The sequence below is a fragment of the Equus quagga genome, chromosome 2, assembly GCF_021613505.1.
Source record: "Equus quagga isolate Etosha38 chromosome 2, UCLA_HA_Equagga_1.0, whole genome shotgun sequence".
Classification (NCBI taxonomy): Eukaryota; Metazoa; Chordata; class Mammalia; order Perissodactyla; family Equidae; genus Equus; species Equus quagga.
In genome coordinates, this window is record NC_060268.1 from 61,023,651 (window position 1) to 61,043,238 (window position 19,588).

General features: G+C 41.1%; 1 protein-coding gene across 6 annotated transcripts in view; it reads left to right on the plus strand.

Moving 5' to 3' along the window:
• Positions 1-19,588, plus strand: part of MAP2K5 (mitogen-activated protein kinase kinase 5) — a 244,156-nt gene that overhangs the window by 199,981 nt on the left and 24,587 nt on the right. For 4 of the 6 annotated variants that reach the window (XM_046653610.1, XM_046653611.1, XM_046653613.1 and 1 more), the window contains 2 exons: positions 5,989-6,050; positions 8,996-9,041. In XM_046653610.1, coding sequence (XP_046509566.1) covers positions 5,989-6,050; positions 8,996-9,041 — 108 coding nt within the window. Of the gene's footprint in view, positions 1-1,682; positions 2,158-5,988; positions 6,051-8,995; positions 9,042-19,588 lie in introns of those variants that run through there. The other 2 variants (XR_006887499.1, XR_006887498.1) reach the window with 2 other exon arrangements.

Here is a 19,588-nt window from a genome sequence, read left to right on the forward strand (position 1 = left end):
CTACATCATGAAATCCAAAACACATTTAATGTCGTGATACTGATTGTTCCCTCACAGAGGCCATGTTTTTAAGTAAACTAAGTGTTTTCAACAAGCATTGATTGAATTCGTACAAATCTGATATGTAATCCTGGTTTACTCATATCTTAAAGTAGGCTGACTCATTCTTTGACTGACCAGGAGCACTTGTCCATCTATTTCCCACCTTTCTCTGTTTCCCACCTTTCCTGCAGATAGGAACATTAGGGACCTTCAAAATATTAATACTAAGCTAATTTCCCAGAATCTCCCATTGGATTACACTTTGGACAGGTAGATATTTTGGTATGTAGATTGGCTTCTGTGAAAATCTTTAAAGATGAGGGTCCGCTTTTTTTGTTTTTCTGCTTTTGTGTCTTTGATTTTTTTTTTCAAACAAACAAAGTTTCCTCCCCAACCGAGAGGAGACTTCTTGTATGGATTCTGCCAGTTGTCTCACAAAGACACTACTTTAAGGCAGTGAACAGTGGAGGATCAAAAACCAGTTTGGGGTTCGACAAGGCAAAATGCTATTCTGCCTGACATGAAGCCACTGGAATCACAAATGACCTTTGATCTCAGCACTGTGGATAGATGTGGAGGGATCGAAGAGAGCTGTGGCAATTAGTGTGAACTCCAGTGTATTGGGCCAGGCCAAAGGAACATTAGGCTTGAATGAGAAGACTTAGCATGACTCTCAATACTGGGCAGACTCCAGGTGATTCTCTGATGTTAACCACCTGTTGGCTTGATGGCTTGACACCGTGATGTCTAAAAATAGACTATTAAAAATCTTAGAAGGCTATCCATATTTTATTTAACTTGCCAGGCTGGTTTAATCTAACCACAGTACAACTCACCTTAGAATTCACCATTGTGGCAAACACCTTGAGATTTTTGAGTTGTGCTTCTATCTTCCTTGTTTTACTGCCAATAAGTGTGAAATCTTGGTTTGAAGGAATGTCTGTTTGGCACAAAGAGAAGGGAACAGGACACAGATTAAGATGTTCAAGGTCCCTTCACCACCGGTGCTCTCCAGGAGTGAGGAAGGAAGAAAGTAGAAGAGCAGAGAAGGTATCTCACAGCCTCCAGACTCTTCTGTCTTATTCTCCATCACTCTCCTTTAGGGACTCAAATACACCAGCCAAAGTAAATCGAACACCAGGAGCTCCCCGTACTGCCTGAGCACCAGCCATGGCCTCTCACTTGGCCAGTTCCTCCATCTTGCAGGGCTGTTTATTAGGGGTGCATATCTTGTCTCCTGAAGAATACACAGATTCTCTGGGGGTATAGATTAAGTATCAGCCATCCCACAAGCCAGGGTCAGTGCCTTTGACATGGTGAGTGGTCAAGAAAATTGTTGAATGAATGAACTAATAAATAAGTAGTGAAGGATTTCATCATTTTTATATAGTATTTTATGTGTATTCCCTATCAGTGTCTGAATTAAGCACCACATCATTTTCAGGTTCCATTGTCATCTTTAATTATGAATTAAAGGCAAAAATTAAATTCTCAGGTATATTTTTTAAGCAATGTCTCTTAACTTTTTTCCAGTTAAGTAGGTATGTCAGGCTGTTTTCCGTTATACAAAGCAGAGCTCTGCTAAGAATTTGGACCTCACCACAGTTTTTTAAAATAGCTCCTTACCTTTTTCTTTTTAGACTTTCAATTTTGACATCATTTTAGATTCGCATGCAGATCTAAGAAATAATATGGAGAGATCCTGTATACCCTTCACCCAGTTTCCCCCAGTGGTAACAGCTCGTAAGTATAGTACAATCTCACAACCAGGAAGTTGAAATTGATACAATCCTTTGAATTTATTCAGATTCTACCAGTTTTACATGCACTCCTGTGTATGTGTGAACATTAATGACATGGATCCTTTCAAAGCCAAGAAACATGGCCTCCAAAAAAAAACAAGTATTTAAAATAATGATCTCCCTTTTAAGTAAGTCATTTCAAAAGCATTTTTCTCATATGTTTTCTGTGTTTGGAGTATCCACCTGACCTGCCTGCTCTCAGGATCACAGAGTGTACTTACTGGCAAACTTACTCTGCGAGTGAGCCAGCAGCGGCTGTGGTTGGACTTGGACCTCCTCCTCCCACCTCCTCTCCACCTCTTTGAGTGTGCAGGTACACACACACTCTCAGATTTTCTGCTGCTTGCCTTTTTTTATGCCTGAGTACCTTGCTGACAAGTGCTAATAACAAAATACCCAGAGAGAGTCCAGTTGAAGTTACATACATTAAACATTCTGAACTTGTCCTTTTGCTCATAGATTGTGCATAATTAATAATTAAACAGTTTCAGTTGTAATGGGTTGACCTTCCTGAACTGTTCATTATTCACAAGGCAAAGGCATCACTCAAACTTTTTTCCCATTGTCCTTCGCTGTTCTCTAGCATGCCGCGTGCTTGTGTTCCAGTTGTTTAGTGAAAGGGGCTGACCAGGTAGTTACTGAAACCTCTGAGACTTGGAGACTGTCCTCCTTGATGACCAGAATTGCTTAGTGAAATGGTTTGTGGCAGCTATTTTTATATGACAGTTTCCTGCTCGATAACAGGATCCAGCTCGGGCCCCTCCAGCAGGGCCCTAAAGTGGATTTGGGACCAGAATCTCAGGATAAGGCTTTTGGTTAAGGTTGTGTCCACTGTTTTGTTCCATGCCTGCGTGCTTAGAAGTTCAACAGAAGAGCATCCCCGAAAAAGCCCTTAAGGTGAAGTATGGCACCCAAGGTCTCAAAGAGAGTGACGTTTATTAACAATTTAGAGTTGGTTTCAGCCAGTACTTTGAGTTATTAGTGTAACTGCTTCTCCAATTCGTGTTTATATTTTTGAAATGTATTTCTTCATCTTGCCTGACCCCATATCCCGTATTTCACAGAGAACATTTTTGATAAGGAGCAGCAACTGCTAGATCCTCTGAACCCCTTGGCATGGTTCTCAGTCTCCCTCTAACCAGGCGGTGACTTTTCCCCTCTCTCCTTCGAACAGATTTGAATTAGATAATGAAATAGGTTCTTGGAGGTTTTTACATCCTGATCTAAACTAATTCCAATTTTACTTGCTTAAAAATGAGAAAAGTACACTTTAAACTCCCCCAGCGTGGTGAGCGCTGTCAGGCTGTTGGTTGCTTTCCTTTGGAGTGTTGACAGCCTGCGTGCTTTTGTGCAGTTGGAGGCTCTCAGAGGACTCCGTTGCCCCTCCCTCATGTCTGTGTGTGACATTCTGACCCCCTCCCCCACAACTAGTCATTTCTGCATTGCAGGAAATTCTCCTTTGAGGTATGCAAGAGATGTGGATTTTAAAATGAAAAGAAATATCTGGCATTATGCATGTGAGATTAGAATTTCCCCCTGCATCTTTGATGAGTGATTCTTTCCAGGCACCACTGAGATGAGAATCCACTCTCTGTGGTTCTGCAAAGTCGACTTGGGCTGGCATTTTCACAAGTGAAATAAATTATTCATGGGTACCACCCAGTGTTCCTTAGTTTTATATTATGAGGAACTTAACAGGCTACAATATCAGGTCTTAAATAAAATTAACTACCCATGCAACGATGTCACATTTCCTCGTTTTATTTCTCATCCATGTTAAAATGACATCTTCATCAAGTTGCCTAGTCTATAATTCATTAATTTACTCTTAGTATCATACTTTGAAATGAGGCTCACGTTAGCATCACGCTTTATACCAGGATCTTTATAGAAAACCAGTGCAGAATTTTAACCATCTTGGTAAATATTCAGCCACATTACAACAGGAGGCTTTTATTTTCCTAAACATTACATTTTAAAGCAACCACTACTCAGACACTTCCAGTACTACAGCCTCCCAAAAAATTTTAGAAAAGAATAACTTGGAGAATTAACTACCTGATCAGAGTCCATAGTTTTTGTACCTCAGACTTTGAACTATCTTTTTACTAATAGTTTTTGAGACAGTAAAATGTCATTTCTTGAACTGGGCCTTGTAGAATCTTGCAGGCTTGATGATATATATGGCTTTCCTAAAACAGGCCAGGCTAAAATTGATATCATGTTTTATTTTTGCTCTTCAAACCGATGGGACTTCTGTGACCATTTTAGAGTACCTTGGTCGAGGCCTTGTGTTATTGCGTGCCTTCTTTCCTTTGAGTGGACTATTTCATCAGCCCCCCCGTTTTTCATGTCTTCTCTACGTAATGCCTACATGTAATCCTTTGAACTTGGCAGGATTTTATGTCACTCCCATTTTCCTTTGTTTTCCTTTCCTCTTGGAAGCCTCTCTCCACTGATGAGAATTTTAAGCTTACAATTACTAACCTTCCTCTGCTCTGGATGAACAGAGTAAATTCAAAGAGGACAGATACGCAAAAACTAAGAAACATTTTGTTCACATTCCTTTTCTTTTAATCTCTTTGGGATTTTTCTCTTTTTTTGGCTGCTTTGACCCCCTCAGTTCGTTTTGATTTAATTGTATTTTCCAGCAGTTTCCAATTGTTTGAATTGGAAACAAAGCCTTAATAAGAGTTCTAGTTAATTTTCTGTCTTGTAATTACCGATCTCATTTTTCTGATAATTGGCCACAGCAATTATATGTATATTTACTAATCACATAGGAGGCTGTGCAATTGTATCTATCTGCCACCATTGATAATGACACGCATATTGCAGAGGTGCTTTTATCATCTTCTTTTTTCCACTACATCAAAGCTATTTCCTCTCGTTCTCAATAATGAATACATGCATGCATTTGACACAGTTGTGTGCTAGAGAAATTGTTTGGCTCCCACCAAATGCTGCATGCTCTGAGTTTCTTGCCTGCAGCGCTGGAAGGTTGTATGTAATGATATATTGCTCATCCAAATGGCCAAAGCACTCCAAAGCACAGTGAGATTAAAATAAGTCATTCCTTTGTTAATTTAAATAGGTGCATGTATCATACTTTGCAGGGCACTTTGTGTAGGGATGTCAGGGAGGAAAAAAGCCGCCGAAAGGTATTTTTAATAGCAAATGAGAATAGATGAGAATGGAGTCATTTGCAGCTGCCTACTTTATGTGGCTCTCTTGTTCCAACTGTAGGTCTAATGAGATGACTGTTAAAGTACTCTGCAGTGTAATTTCATTACATCCTGAGCCGTTACACTATAAACACAGTGGCGCTCTCTGTCATTCTTGGAAAAACTCCTAAATTCTTAAAGCCTTCCTTTGCAAATGGTAATGGGGTTTGCTCCCTGTGTTACTCGGTGGTTGTCGTTTGTGGCCGTGTGGTTTTCTGCTCTTTTGAGTGACTCCCGCCTCCACCCCAGTTCTGTTTGGTGGTCAAGATGGGAGTTGTTCATCGTGTCCTGAATTCACTGGCTTTCTCCTATGATGAGTTAGCCTAGACTGGCAAATAGGCCGAAATTCCTTTTCAGGAAACAGCTTCTTCTATAAAAGCCTTTCTATTCAAATAAAAAAAATCCGACCCAGATGATTCAGTTATGGGCAAGCAGTTAAGAGCAGTTAAATATACAAATAAATGTAAATAAAAAGGAAAGTGTAAATAAATAGCAAATCCAGTAAAAGAAACAAAGGTCAACACAAGAATAATTTCACAGCTCTTCGTTAATTACAAGACCATTTGTGTGTTACTTAAATAATCATTAATTTCTCATTTACACTTTCGTACCTTCTTTCCTCCCCTGTGGCTATCATTGTCCTTTTTTCACCTCACCTCCCCCTTTGCTCTCATGTTCCTCACCATCGTAAAATGTGTGTGGCTTTAAATTTGGCAGTTTTACATGAATGTGGAAGAGGATGTAGACAGTCTTTTTAATAGATGAGGCCTTATTCTCCTTCCCACATGGTGGTGAATCCTTGTTATATATTCATCTTCATACTGCTTCTTTTGGCCAGGGGTGCTGTGGGGGTGGGGGCGCGGTATAAAGAAAGAAGAAATTGCTGTGACTTTTGGTGACTTGTTTTTCCTCCATCCCAGGATTCGCCTGTCCTTCCGGTTGGAGAGTTCTCCGAGCCATTTGTACATTTCATCACTCAGTGGTGAGCCCGTTTGCAAACATGCCATGCCCTCAATGTAAATGATACATGCCATTAACTCGGCGGCTCCGGGAGACCTTATGGCTCTCCCTGCTTCCTTTTGGAGATGGAGGGACTTCGGGGCCTTGGGCAGATGGGGCAGCAAAGCCGAAGAAATTGTTTAAATTATGTAAACGTTATTTACACAAAGGGTCGTAAATGTACTTTAGAGGCTTTTTCCTGTTTTAATAAACTGCTGAGAATCAGGCTACTTCTTTGAGCACAGATACTGTTGCTATCCAATTTTTTTTTTTTTAAGAAATATGCAATTTTATAGCCCCTATTGAACAGACATATGAAGCTTATTTTTATTAATGTAACCTCAAGTTACCCATAAAACTGTCTGTCACTTAGTAGAAGCAGCATAGTTTATTAATTCATCGGATTTTCAGTAAATAACTTTTATCTTTGGTTATATTTTAAACATGATACTGGTGTCCCATTTCAATGAATTTTGATGTTTGAAAGACTATGAGAACATGGTTCCATTAGGCCCACTTTAACCATTAAAGAACTGAGAGGAACCACAGGATTTAGATCAAAGGGGCCCTCAGAGTCTCTAGGCATCCCCTTGTCATTTTACAAAATACCTGAGGAAACAGGCATTTTTCTGCCAAAGGTTTTCAGCTTCTGCCTTTTTCCTCCCAGTAGAACCAGTTTTTCTTTCATTATCCCTTTCATGTCATCCATCTCTCCCATCTGGGCAGTACTTGTGTGGCCTTGGAAGGCCCAGTTGCCCCACTGCCCTCCCCCTGCCCTCTCCCTCACCCCAGCAGGGAGAGAGAGGGGAAATTAGGAGCATAGAAATGACCAAAGCAGGAGATAGAACTAACTAGAAACTGTTCTGGACATTCTGGAACTCCTTCGTAACTACATTTGCTTCTCTTTCCCTCCTTCACCAAATTCCTCATTTCATCACTCCTTTGGAATCATGTCCACTGGTGGAAAATGAACCCTCCATTCCTCTGGTGCCACTAAATGGTACAGTCAGGAGCCCTTGCTAAATGGAAACACTGTCCCCTTCCCCACCACCCCAGATCCATCTGATGATTACACTAAAGTGAAACCAAGACATATTCTTTAATAAAGATGTCAAGCTTTATCACCTTTTTGACTAGGTGTAATATGTTACCTCTTAATAAAAATGTCTCACACGGTTTATATACCATAGGAAAATATGTAGGGAAGAGATTTTCCCCCCAACTTTTAAAACGTTATTAACATTGTTTCTATTTTTTAAAATACTTATGTAATATTCCATAGCTGTTAAAAACTATTTTCACTCTGCAGACATTTTATTTCCAAAGCATGCCATGTTGGAAAACATATATGTTGGTTAAACATTGGAATCCTGAGCTCATTAATAATATTAGAGCAATTATCCAGAGAAATATGTATTAATTTCTCTTAATTTCCTTTATGTGGAGATTCCTAAAAACACTTAGAAGCCCATCATGGGAATGCCCTATTTTGAAATGTAGAAATTGAAAAACTGTGCGATTCCTAAGCTACCTGGAATGTCTGGTTTAGGCATCACTCGCTCCAGAGGTGCTGGATTTGTGACGGGACCAGCACGCTTATCTCGCTGCGTGGTCCAAGACCAACCTGGGGGTGGGGCCGCTTCTGGGCAGACAGGGAGAAAAGCAGATAAGGCTTTCCCTTCCTTCTGTCTAAAAAATTAATCAGCTATTATATAAAAGTTTTATGGAGACAGAGGGAAGGATAACCTGTGTTGAAATTTCCAGAGATGTCAAGCCAAAACAGAAATGATAGTGGGTAATAGCTTTGTTTTCCCAAGAGATACAGCTACTTTGGAATGTCAGATTAGGACTGTTACCAACTCCACTGGCGAGACAGCTTAAATTACTTACTAATGGGTGCAGTATTTGAGAGGTGCATATGGTTATTTATAGGGAAGGAAAATGTCCTCAATGTCATTAATGGTTCCTAACTACCGTTCTCGTTTAGCAAATGATCATTAAATCTCTCTACTTAAAACAAAAATAGTGTCAGCAAATGCAGAGATTGTATGGAGGGTTATCTTCTTGCTTGTTAGAGGTTGCCTTATATAAAGAAAAAGCGTTGGTGCGATTTTCCAAATAACAGAAGCAACAATCTCTTTTCTCGACTTCATCCCACAGACACTCTGAGTTTAGGCCATCAAGTAGGCAAGGTGCCCACAGTCACGTCAGTCCCGTGTGTGGCTGCTTCATCATGTAGCTAAGTACGTGCCACAGCCACTAGTGATGCCTATGGCATGTAAGACAAGAAATATTTTGCATGAGGAATGTGGTTCTTTAAGCAGTTTAAACAAACTTAACTTTCCCACAGCTGTTTAATGAATTATCAACTTGTAGCCAAAATAAATGAAAGTCTAGATAATGTAATAACCCATTTGTAATTTTTAGCATTATCTAGATTCCTGACCTCTTTTATGTATTACTTGTCATTTGGAATAATAATGAAGGAATGAGATGTTTTCTCATTTGACTTGATAGTCATGTTTCTTTTCATATTGTCTTATCCTGTTTACCAAAAAGAAATAGATCGTTCCCTAAATTTAAGTTTGAAATAAATTGATAATTGAGTCAGGAAGAGAATATTGCTGCTCTTTTGCACATTAGTTTCAAAAGTAGAATTGGAATAAATTTAAATTCATTTTTCATCTGTATTGCAAGAGTAACTCCAAAAAGAACCTTTGTGTTTCTGATTCATGGAGATCTCCCAAAATCTGATTAATTAAAGGCCAAAATAAAAGAAAGGGAATAGATGCTAATACTTTGGCCAAGAATTGAACATGCTGAATTTTGAAAACATTGAAATTCCAGGGGAAATAGTCAATAGTGGAAATTAGAGCAGAAATTTCCAAGTGACATAGATAACATGAGGGGTTTCTTTTTCTCCTACAGCATGCGAAAACAGCCAAAAGAAAGGCCAGCTCCTGAGGAATTGATGGTGAGTAAATTTCTTTAATTACATTAGAATTCTCCATTTATATATCTGTGCTTAACATTCTGTTAAAAGGACCAGAATGGAGTTTAAAACATCCGAAGGCTCTGGAGAGGCAACATTATTTACTTTATTTGGTTAGGTGTTTTTAAAGCACATATCCTTAGATAGGAGTTTTTACTTTTTAAAATTCCATCCCCATTTTGACACTTAATGCAGAACTCTTTTCCTTTGCCTCACACTCAAGGGTCACAAGTTAATCTAGGTTACTCCTTGTCCTCATTTGCTACTACAGCCTCTCAGAATTAAGAGGATTGGTAACAGAGAAGACAGTCAGCCTATTAAGTTTTTAGTGCTATCCTACAGGAAATTCTGAATGGTGTGGCGTCCTCTCGAATTCATGTAGAATGAAATTAGATTGGCTGCAAAAGACCAAGTTAATGTGAATCTTCTGTCTTTCCTCAGAAGGAGACAACTACAAGGCTGCTAGTGCTGTGTTCGCAGCTCCAAGGCCACTTTCTTTGATTGCAAATGACAGTTTTTAGTCAAGCAGGGAGAGAACAGAGACACTTCCTAACAATTCCCAAATGGTCATTTATTTAGTGCAGATTGTTGATTTGACAATGCGCAAGCTGTTAGAATACGTTAGGCTCGAGCATTAGTAAATAATAATTATAGTCTGCTCTTTCTAATGTTTTGCATACCATTCCTTGTCTTTAGATTATTGTAATCAGAGCAAATTCCGACCAATTTTCTTTTACCACTTTAAACAATAAGCGTTTTACAGATATCGGCTCACAGGTTTTCATCCTTTGTATTTCATCCTAATAAACATTCTAAGTACCCAAACTTCTTTACGATACAGATTTCACCCCCAAATATAAAATAACAGTATATTTCCCCTTTGCATTGTGAGTACTTTCCAGAAAGGTGGTTTTCTCCTTCATGTTACCCCTGGAGCAAAATCGCAGTTTTCAGGGTAGTTTCAAGCTAAAGTTCATCCCTAAAACTTCGGCAGTTTATAACTGTGCACATTTCATGTCTAGAATACACTGGTCTTTTTGGGGAGTGGGTCTCTTTGATGGTTGGGAAATTCATGCAGTTAGTCACGTTTGAGAAAACTTGGAACAGATTCTAGAGATGGAGACCATTTACCTTATACATTATTATGCTATGGCTGGATAGCTCAGCTGTTAAAACAAAGGCATAGGGTTTCATAAAACAGATATCTGTTTGTAAATGCATGTTTCGATGATGCAATGAGTTGGCCACTTATAAATAAAACATCTGTAGATTGTACAAACTCCCGTAAATGTATAGGGATGTACATGTTGGTAAGGAACCCCACTCCAGGGTGGCAAGTCATAAAGACAAGGCTAAAGATGAGTACTTTCAGTGCCTTGGAAGCAAGTGGATGTGGATGTCTGTGTGTTTGTATGTGTGTGTGGAGAGACACAGGGATACGTATTTCAATATATCTCTTTACAACTATACACCCTGGTCTGTGCTGTCCTGCATTTTTAATTGATAAATACCAATAAATCAATAAAATACAATGAAAAATTTAGTCACAGGAAGCACCATCCTATACTTAATTTAACATTGTTTCTGGTACTGCTCACAGTTTGATTTAAATGAATTTATTCCCTTAGGTATAGCAATAGAGAGGCACCCCCTGGCTTAGAAAAGGCTTAGTGAGGAGACAGGAAACAATGGGATGTGTGTGGGGCTCCTGTGGTCCAAGGGAGTTGAGCCCTGCCTGCCTTTGGCCAAAATATTGGATCCAGTTGGGGATGCGAAGAAAGCAGGTCATCTCTGGTTTGAGGAATCTGAGTCACATCCTAGGGACCCAGTCTTAAGGAACCAGTCCTTTATTCCTTGTATCATATTAAAGGCTTTAATTTTTCCTTTTCCCTGTCCGCCTACAACCTATTTGATGGTGCTCCCATCTGGAAGCTGAGAGCGTCCTCTGGAAGGCATGAACTGTAGAACACATTTGTCTGTGGGTGGGGGCCTGCCTTTCACCAAATGAGCACTTTATCTCCCAAGCACGGTAGCTCTAGCCAGCAGGGTACCAACCTGGTCTGCACAGCTTGGGCCACATCAACTGTGAGGCCTGCAGAATTGTCCAGGTTTCCCTATGGGCCTGCATTTCCCAAATCAAAGGAAGAAAATCAGAGATGGGATCAGGTGGAAATACTGAGAGTTACAGATTCACCATCAGAGAACTCTTGAAATTCGGGTGTCACCTTGACCACTGGTGATCACAGCAAGTCCCAGCCTGAGTAAATCAGAATGTAGGAAGGGAGGGCCATGAACACAGGGGCACTCAAGCAGTTTTTGTCTTTTTATTTGGTAGGCTCACCTTATATACCAGGATACCCAATAGCATCATCTTTGCAATTTTTGACCATATCGATCTTAAAGATGAAATGTAAAACTCAAGTTTAGACCCTTGAAGCCATTCAAATCTCATTTGGTTGTTTAGCTATTTAATTCTCTCTACTTTGTGGGGTTGTTCCTAAGATGGTTACCAGTTTTTATGTTCTAAGTGGAAGTATTTTAAAGCTGGACCAAGAAATTCCCTTAACACTCACATTTTGGGGAGACCAGCGTCCACATGAGCCAGTGCACTTTTCTGACAGTAGTCATTAAGCTACATAAAGAATTCACTCAAAAGTTTCATCATTGGCATCCACATCATCTCAGGAGATCTCAGAACCAGGCAAACAATTGAATTCAGTGGATCTTTATAGACCATTATGTGCAAAGTCCTGTGCTAGACTCAGCAAAAGATACAAAGAAGAGTAAGTCCCGTGCATCCAATCTTACGGGAGACATGGCAAGTATACAAGTAACTAGAATAAAATAACTGCTCTGAAAGAACTGCAGAGCTCTGGGGGATCCCTTTGGGAAAATGGGGAAAAGTTACATGGAGAGGGTACCATTTGAAAAGAGCTTTTGGAGGATAGGCTGAATTTTATAGAGAGTTTTCAAAGGGTCCTTCCAGGCAAAGGCAACAGGATGGGCAAAGCATAAGTGTGTGGAGGCCCTAGACCTTTTCAGAGCAAGATGAAACCTCCAGTGCCTCTTGTCATTGGCCTCATGGAGTCCCAAACCCACAAAGGTGAAGTTTAGATAGGCAGCGTATTCACCACCAGCTGGGCAACCTGTTAAGATATTTCACTTCTTATAGAAGGAACCCTAGTGTTTAGGTCTGAAAACTTTGACCTGACATAGAAGCGGCACATGTACCTTTTTTCTTGAGTGAGTTCTCTTGAGTGGACTCCCATTCAAGATAGGGAAGTCCTTCACCCTTAGGGAAGATCTGACCTTTCTTCAATTCTTTAAGAGCTATAGCATAAATCAGGAGTCGTCTTTAAACCCAACAAAGGAAAACCAGCCATGCATGTAGCCAAGAACATTCAACTGCTGACACAACTAGACAGTTAGGGACCCTGCACACACGCTTTCTGCTCCTATGATAACGATTACATTATTAGAGAACCCACTTTTAAGTCCCCCTGACGTAAATCACAGCAAAGACGTAGGTCAGTACTGCCCCAGTTCTGTGACCCAGGACCAGCCAACACAGAAAAGGTTTCCAGGCTGTGGAAGCTCTGGAGCTGGCAGAGTGTTCAGCAGGCTTGAGACAACCAAGCCAGGGGTGTCACGACTTCCATGGAAAATACCAGCTTCTGCCAGTCAGGAAGGATTGGTGGGACTGTAACAAGAGGAGAGAGGATGGTAATGCAAAGATGGTAGAGAAGCTGTCCCAAAATGTCAATAATCAGATTGAGGGAAGCAAAAAAGTAAAAATCAGACCGTTAAACTCAAGGACAGAGTCAACCTGAGATGGGAGCGTTAAGAGGGAGATGTTCAAGTCTGATTTTGCTATTCAAATTATATGTTTAGGTATTTTTTAGATAAAAGGGATATGGTAAGAAGCATTACTGTATAGACCATTTGCTTGTGTAAATCACAAAGAATTCCTTGTGCCGAATCAGTCTTGCTTTAGTGTTCTTTTGTAGCTAAGGCCGTGCTCTGATTTAGCAGAGAAGGCCTCCACACTTCCCTTCTCTTGTCAGCACCTCCCCATCCCCTCCCCACCTGTGTCTTCATCTGCAAAATGAGGGGATGGACGAGAGCAGCAGTCCCTGACCTAGGGTCTGTGACTTCAGGAAGTCTGTTAGAGCCCCTGAAATTACATCCAAAATCAGGCATGCTTTGTGGAGATTTACATTTTTTTCTGAAAAGAGGAATTCCTGGCTGTCATCAGTTTTTCAAAGGGGACCATGACCCTGAATGATTGTTAAGCTCCCTTGCTACCCTCTCATTCTCTTAGTTAGAGCTGTGCAGCCAGGACCAGACCAGCAGCTTCTTACTAGCATCTTGCGAGGGAGGTATTCACTGGGAAGGTGCTTGCTTGCTGGGGGGGGGGGGCGTGCAGGAAGGCGAAGGCCCTCCCTATGGGACTCAGCAGGGCTTCCCACCAGCTGTCAGGCGGCCCTTTAACCTCCCAGCCTATCCTGAATGTGGGCCTTGACTTGATCAGGGAGGGTGTGGGCCATGGGCACCTCTGCAGTTACAATTTGGGTTCAGAGTGCTGCAGATCCTTCTATGCATTTAGAGTATTTCCAGAAGCTTTCCATGTCTAAGCTCTATTTAATGGAATCTATGCATAGCAAGTAATCAGGTCAGAAGAAGCAGCATCCCGGTTTGAGATCAATCGCTGGCTAATACTTTATCTAGGCCACTTTATTATCTCATGCTGATCCGATTCCCATTCTCCTCCTCCTTTGTAGCATGCACTTCGGCTGTGGTAAAAGTACGTATCACATACATATTAAAAACATATACCCATTCTATCTGTATGTAAATGCATGAGGCACAGCTGGATATTGCAGAGGAGTTTGATTTACTAATAGTTATTATCTGTTCTAGCTGTTCAGTGGCAGAATTTCAGAGAAACAAGCTGGCGCAGAAATTGTCTTTATGCTGTTGCTCTACTGCTTTAGTAATTGTTTAAAAACATGGGTTTTCTCCCTAGGTTCTAATGCCAGTTATTTTGCGCATTTCTTTGTACATTCCAGAGCAGGGTGTCCCCAGTTAGTATTTCCTCAGGTCTGGTTTTCTGTTCAGGCTGCTAAGAAGAAACAGAGTGCAGTTTTGCAATTGAAATTTGACATTTTGCTTAGAAAGCAAGTAAATAGTGGGGCTGGAAATACAAGAAGCAGGTGTGGGTTTTGCGGGAGGAGCGTCAGCTATAATCAAAATAGTGCTTTTAGATTTTTTCCCCTTCGTCTAAATCCCGGCAGCTGCAAACTTGAAGGCACCTCGTCTCTCAGAGAAGGCTTTATGGAGAAGAGGTGGAATTGTTTGGGGGCTAGTAAACATCAAACTGCTCCAGAAAAATCTGTTTAAACATTTAATTACTTGCAAAGAGATGTTAACTTGTTTAACTCCTCTAAATTAAATTGTCAGTGGTAGCTTTTCTGCTTATCCAAAGCTGATGGCCATTACATTTTTAGATAGTTTGGTTGGTTGTTCTCTCAGTTAATCAAGGTATGTGATAAATTGGACATCTGTATGGTCCCTTTTAAAAATTGGGGAAATCACCACGTTAGATTTCTGTCTCTCCAGCACTCAAATTCCGGTGTAACTTTTGGGTTTACATCAAATGGCTTTGTTCACCATTATTAGACCCAAACCTTTTGACCATTATGAAAGTAAAATGCACTGGACAATTAAGGAGATGATTTTATTCAGACTAGTACAATAGGGAAAATGTTTATTAGTGAGGAATGTCTCAAAGAAAAGGGAGGGGGCCAAGGTTAGGGAGGCAGGTAAACAAGGAAGTCATCAGCCAGTCTTATGGAAGTCATGAGAAAGGATGGAAAAGGGTCTTATCTCTGTGAGACTAGTGTGGTCCTTTGTGGCTAACAAAAGAACGGGGAGCTTTCTCACCCGTTACTGCTCTCTGGGAGCACAGGGCTCAGATAAAATTCATTATCACCACATTCTACTAAATGGACCAAAGATGAGTTTTAGTTTATTTTGATCGAGGGCTTTCATGTCCTAAGCACAAATAGGAGGAAAGGCACATTTTGGCAGCCCCCTTGCATAGTGCTCATGGACCACTCTGCTTGCAGTCTAGGCTTTTTAAGATACTAATGATGGTTTAATAAGAAAGTCTGAACTTGGTTGTAGTTTACCGCATTTAACCTTTGCCTTTGTCTTACTGAACATGTTTTAAAATAGACCAGGGCCAGACTCATATGTGTGTCTGGCCGCCCATTCTTGCAGGCATCATTTTTGCTTTTGGTTACTCATTTGGAAGTGAAAATCAGCTCGTTAGCTAAGGCACCTGGAATTTGCAGGGCGAAACCCTGGCTGGGATTGTAATTTCAACTAAATATTTTCTTTGAGCACAAAAGACATCACAGAAGGTTTGGAGCTCCATGTTGGGTCCAGCTGACAGTGATGTAATGATTTTTTTTATTATTTTCAAGTTCTGAAGGCCATTAAAATCATGTTTGTGCCTGCTTATAAATAGGAATCCACTAGTAAGAAGTTGATTTTAGCTTTTTAATTGCACATAATTACAACGGCAGAATCACTGTCTGGATGTTTGAGATCGCACTAAATCAGACAGCTTTAATTTGAATTTTTGATGACATGTTAGCACTTCAGCAAGAACAGAGGGATTATAACCCCAGAAAACAAGCTTTGTCTTTCCATAGACGTGACTGCTTAATCTTTTCACAAGACTATAGCAGATAAATATATGTGTGTATTTATACACATGTGTGTAGCAAGAGATACACATAGATAAAAATCTGTCATTCCTTGATCATGGCAATCTGACAGTTTTAATTTCCCAGTTAAGGATAACTTTTTTCCTCTATCAGTCAAGTCAGATCTCTTAATATGGTGGTGATTTGCCTGTTTAAGATTTTGGTTGTTTGAACTCCTGCCTGCAATACTTCTTTCTTGTTTTACTGAGCTGTCATCTTCCCAGCATCAAGTTTCAAGGCACAATGAGGCTGTGCAGACTTGACCGCAGGAATAGTTTGGTTATCTTGAATGCGGTCAAGTGGATAGATCAGGCTGCTCTTCAGTGGGGCTACGCTGGGTCTTTGGAGTGTGTCGTTTGACACTGCTCAGCTCCTGGGGAGTCTCTGTTATTAGGGTGGGGGCCTCACCCTAGAATGCCCTCCTCCCCCGTGTCATTGAAGGCCTCCGTCCTCCTCCCTTCAGCTTCTCCTCGCTCTTTCCCTTCCTAGTGCTTACTGCCTTCTCTGAAGCCCTCCATAATTTATCTCCAACTTGGAACAGCACTTAATTATATAAATCGCATTCTTATTTTATATTCACAAATTGGTCTGTGTACTGACCACGGCAACTCATTAGAATCTCTGAGTGGGCTAAAAAAAGAAAAAGAAAGGGGCCAGCCCCATGGCATAGTGGTTAAGTTCAGCGCACTCCACTTCAGCAGTCTGGGTTGGTGGGTTTGGATCCTGGGCATGGATCTACACCACTTGCCAGCCATGCTGTGGCAGCAACCCACATATAAAATGGAGGAAGACTGGCACAGATGTTAGGTCAAGGCTAATCTTCCTCAAGCAAAAAAAGAGGAAGATTGGTCACAGATATTAGCTCAGGGCAAATCTTCCTCAGGGGGAAAAAAAATGCCTAGATCCCAACCTGGATCAAAGAATCTCTGGCATTTGGACTGGGGAGCAGGTACTGTTTTATTTTTTAAAGCTCTCCAGGTGATTGTATGGAGCAGCCCAAAGGTGACACTTACTGGTTTAAGACTTTTTTCTCCAGCTAAATTATAAGTTCCTTGAAGGAGGATCGTGATCTTATAATTCAGTGCCTAGCTTGGTCCTATGCTACTGTCATTCTGGAGAGGTCTCTGATCTAATTAAAAGAAGAGAAATCACCATCAGTTACTCTTTGCATGTGGCGCTCTTTCTAATCCAATTCAATAAAACGCTGTACTAGACATTGAACAGGTAAAGACAAACTAGACATGTCCCTGGTTCTCCAGGAACTCACAGAGTAAAGCTCAGGAAACCGACACAAGAACAAGCAATCTCTGGACACTGTGAGATACAGTAGAAGTTAGGGTGACCATATGGAATACGTGGTCTGATCAGAGGTTTTTGTTTGATGTCCTGCTATGAGAGGGCATCTGGGTAAAATAATTTGGTGCCAAAATAAAGGAATTTCTAGGATGTTGCAGAGATAATATTTAAAGCATTTAACAGCCAGTATAGCATGGGCATGACCAATCAGAACAGACACCAGCGTTGGGCCATCCCACCCTGGAAGTGTGGGAAGAGCAAGAAAGTGTGAAGCAGGTGTTGCTCGGCAGCACCTGTGGTCTCTGGCGTGTGTTCTGACCGCTGGAGAATTCACCTCTGACAGTTAATTCCAAATCAAGAGGTCATTAGAGAGCCGAGACCTAAAGGAGACCACCTGGCCAGCACCATCTTTGCCTGGTTAGATTGATAGCAAGGGACCCCAAGGTCTTTATCTATCAGCATATCAGATGCATGCCACCCCACCCCCCCAGCTCTGGGGGATAATGGATTAGGCTGAAAAAGATCAGAAACATTTAGCCATTTGTGGGGAGCATAAAAGGATCTTGAAGCCTGGTCTCTGATTTGGGATTTGCTGTTGAAGGCAGCAAACTTGTTTTCCTGTGAGTACACTCCAATAAATAGATGCAATTCTTATCAATAATTAATGAGTCTAACCAGGAATTTCAAGGGCTGGAAAAATATTAGAAGCCTCCTATTTACAGTTGTAACCAGCTGGATTTGTTTAATGGGTTGTTTGCTTTTTAATTTGTAGCAGGTTTGAGAGAGACCTTTGGGGATGGCAAGCCTTGTGGTTTCAGTGAGGCCTTTTGTAGATACACAGTTATTTGGGGGGCCAAATCTGCCTGCAGATAATTTGAGGTTCACTTGGCTATTTAGGGACTGCAGAAAAGCAGTAGAGACATTTGGGCCTTCTGTCCTCTGTTTAATTTTCAAGATTAGAATTAAACATTAGGCCTTGGTCTACTGAGAGACATTTGCCAGAGCACGGACTAGTTTCTTTCCAGTATCCTGGTTTACCGTTTCTCTGTTCTCTTAATATAAATGGTCACTGATTCTGAAGTAGGAGAATAGGTACCATTCATTTATTCTTGCAAAGGATCCCTTGACACAAATAAAAATGGAATTTTCAAATGTAACCCGATTAACTCTTAATTGTATACCAATAGCCTGTGTGTGTCTCAACTCCCTCAGAAGGCTTCTGAATGGCCTGCATCTCTTTTTAAACTTGGGGGCGGGAGGGATTCAATTAATAGCAGGACTTTCTAATTGTGGGATTGGTATGGAGTTGACAAAAATTTGTATAAATAGGGTACATTTTTCCACTTAAGAGGGCTGTGCTGAAACATTTTTAATTGGATTTTCATGGTGATTGACAGCGTTTGATTATGACAGTAACTTTATTTGGCTGGACTGCTTTAGCCTCTTATTCGGATTTTTCCATCAAAGCTCTTTTTCATCCCCTGAATCCCCGGCGGAGCAGCAGTCATTGTGGAAGAGCCTTTTAGCACCTTTGTTGCAGCCATCCCTGGTGACGATTGGGCCCAGCTGGTAGTAGATGGGAAAATGGGCCTTTCACAAAGAGGCCGTGTCTCCTGCCTCTGCGGTTTCAATAATTTTAAGAGCCCCCAAAACCTGTTGAGGATTAGAAGTAGCTTTAGATGTGAAATGAGTGTTAAGTATTAGTAATCGGGAGATTAGGGCCCCAGGGACAATGAGAGATAAACAACTGCAATTAAGGCAAATCTGCCGATGTAAACAAAATTTAGCAGAAACAGATGCCCTAACCATTTTGGGGGATTGATTTGAGGGCACCGAGGAATCGATTTTTGTCTTGTTTACACTTTCAAACCCCTGTGATATACTGGAAGGCTAAATATTTCATACAGCCTGATTTTAGTTAATTTTTTTTTCAGCGCCTCACAGTAGGCGCCTCTCTTCTCGCAGTGACCAGGCCTGAGTTTATTCAGCATTCACAGGGAGCAGCTAATTGTCTATGAAGGGCCCCCGTGTTTAAATGGGCTTGACAGGAATTTAAATTTTGTTTCAATCAACCCCTGTGCTCACAGCCTGCTCCAGTTTCTAATTTTTAAATTAAACATGATTTTTTTTTAAGCCACAGCCTTGCCTCTGGAATACTCTCACTCTCACTTTCTGGAAGGCAAATCGACATCCCTGGCATGCTGGTGTACTCAGGGCCTGAGGCGCCAGCTCTGAGGCTGGAAAGTTCTTTCTCCAAGACAAGCTTTTCCTCCCCCTGTCAGGGAGGTCAGCCGGGCTTTGGCTGGGCACATTCTCCTTCCTGCCTTCTGAAATGGCCTCCTTTCCAGCTCTCCTGTGCAGGGAGCTGTACCCCATCATCTGGAAAGTGGGTTAAGTACCAAAGGAAGGTGTAAGGATAGCTTTGAGAGGGTGGCTGAATTATAACCCACTGCACGTCTG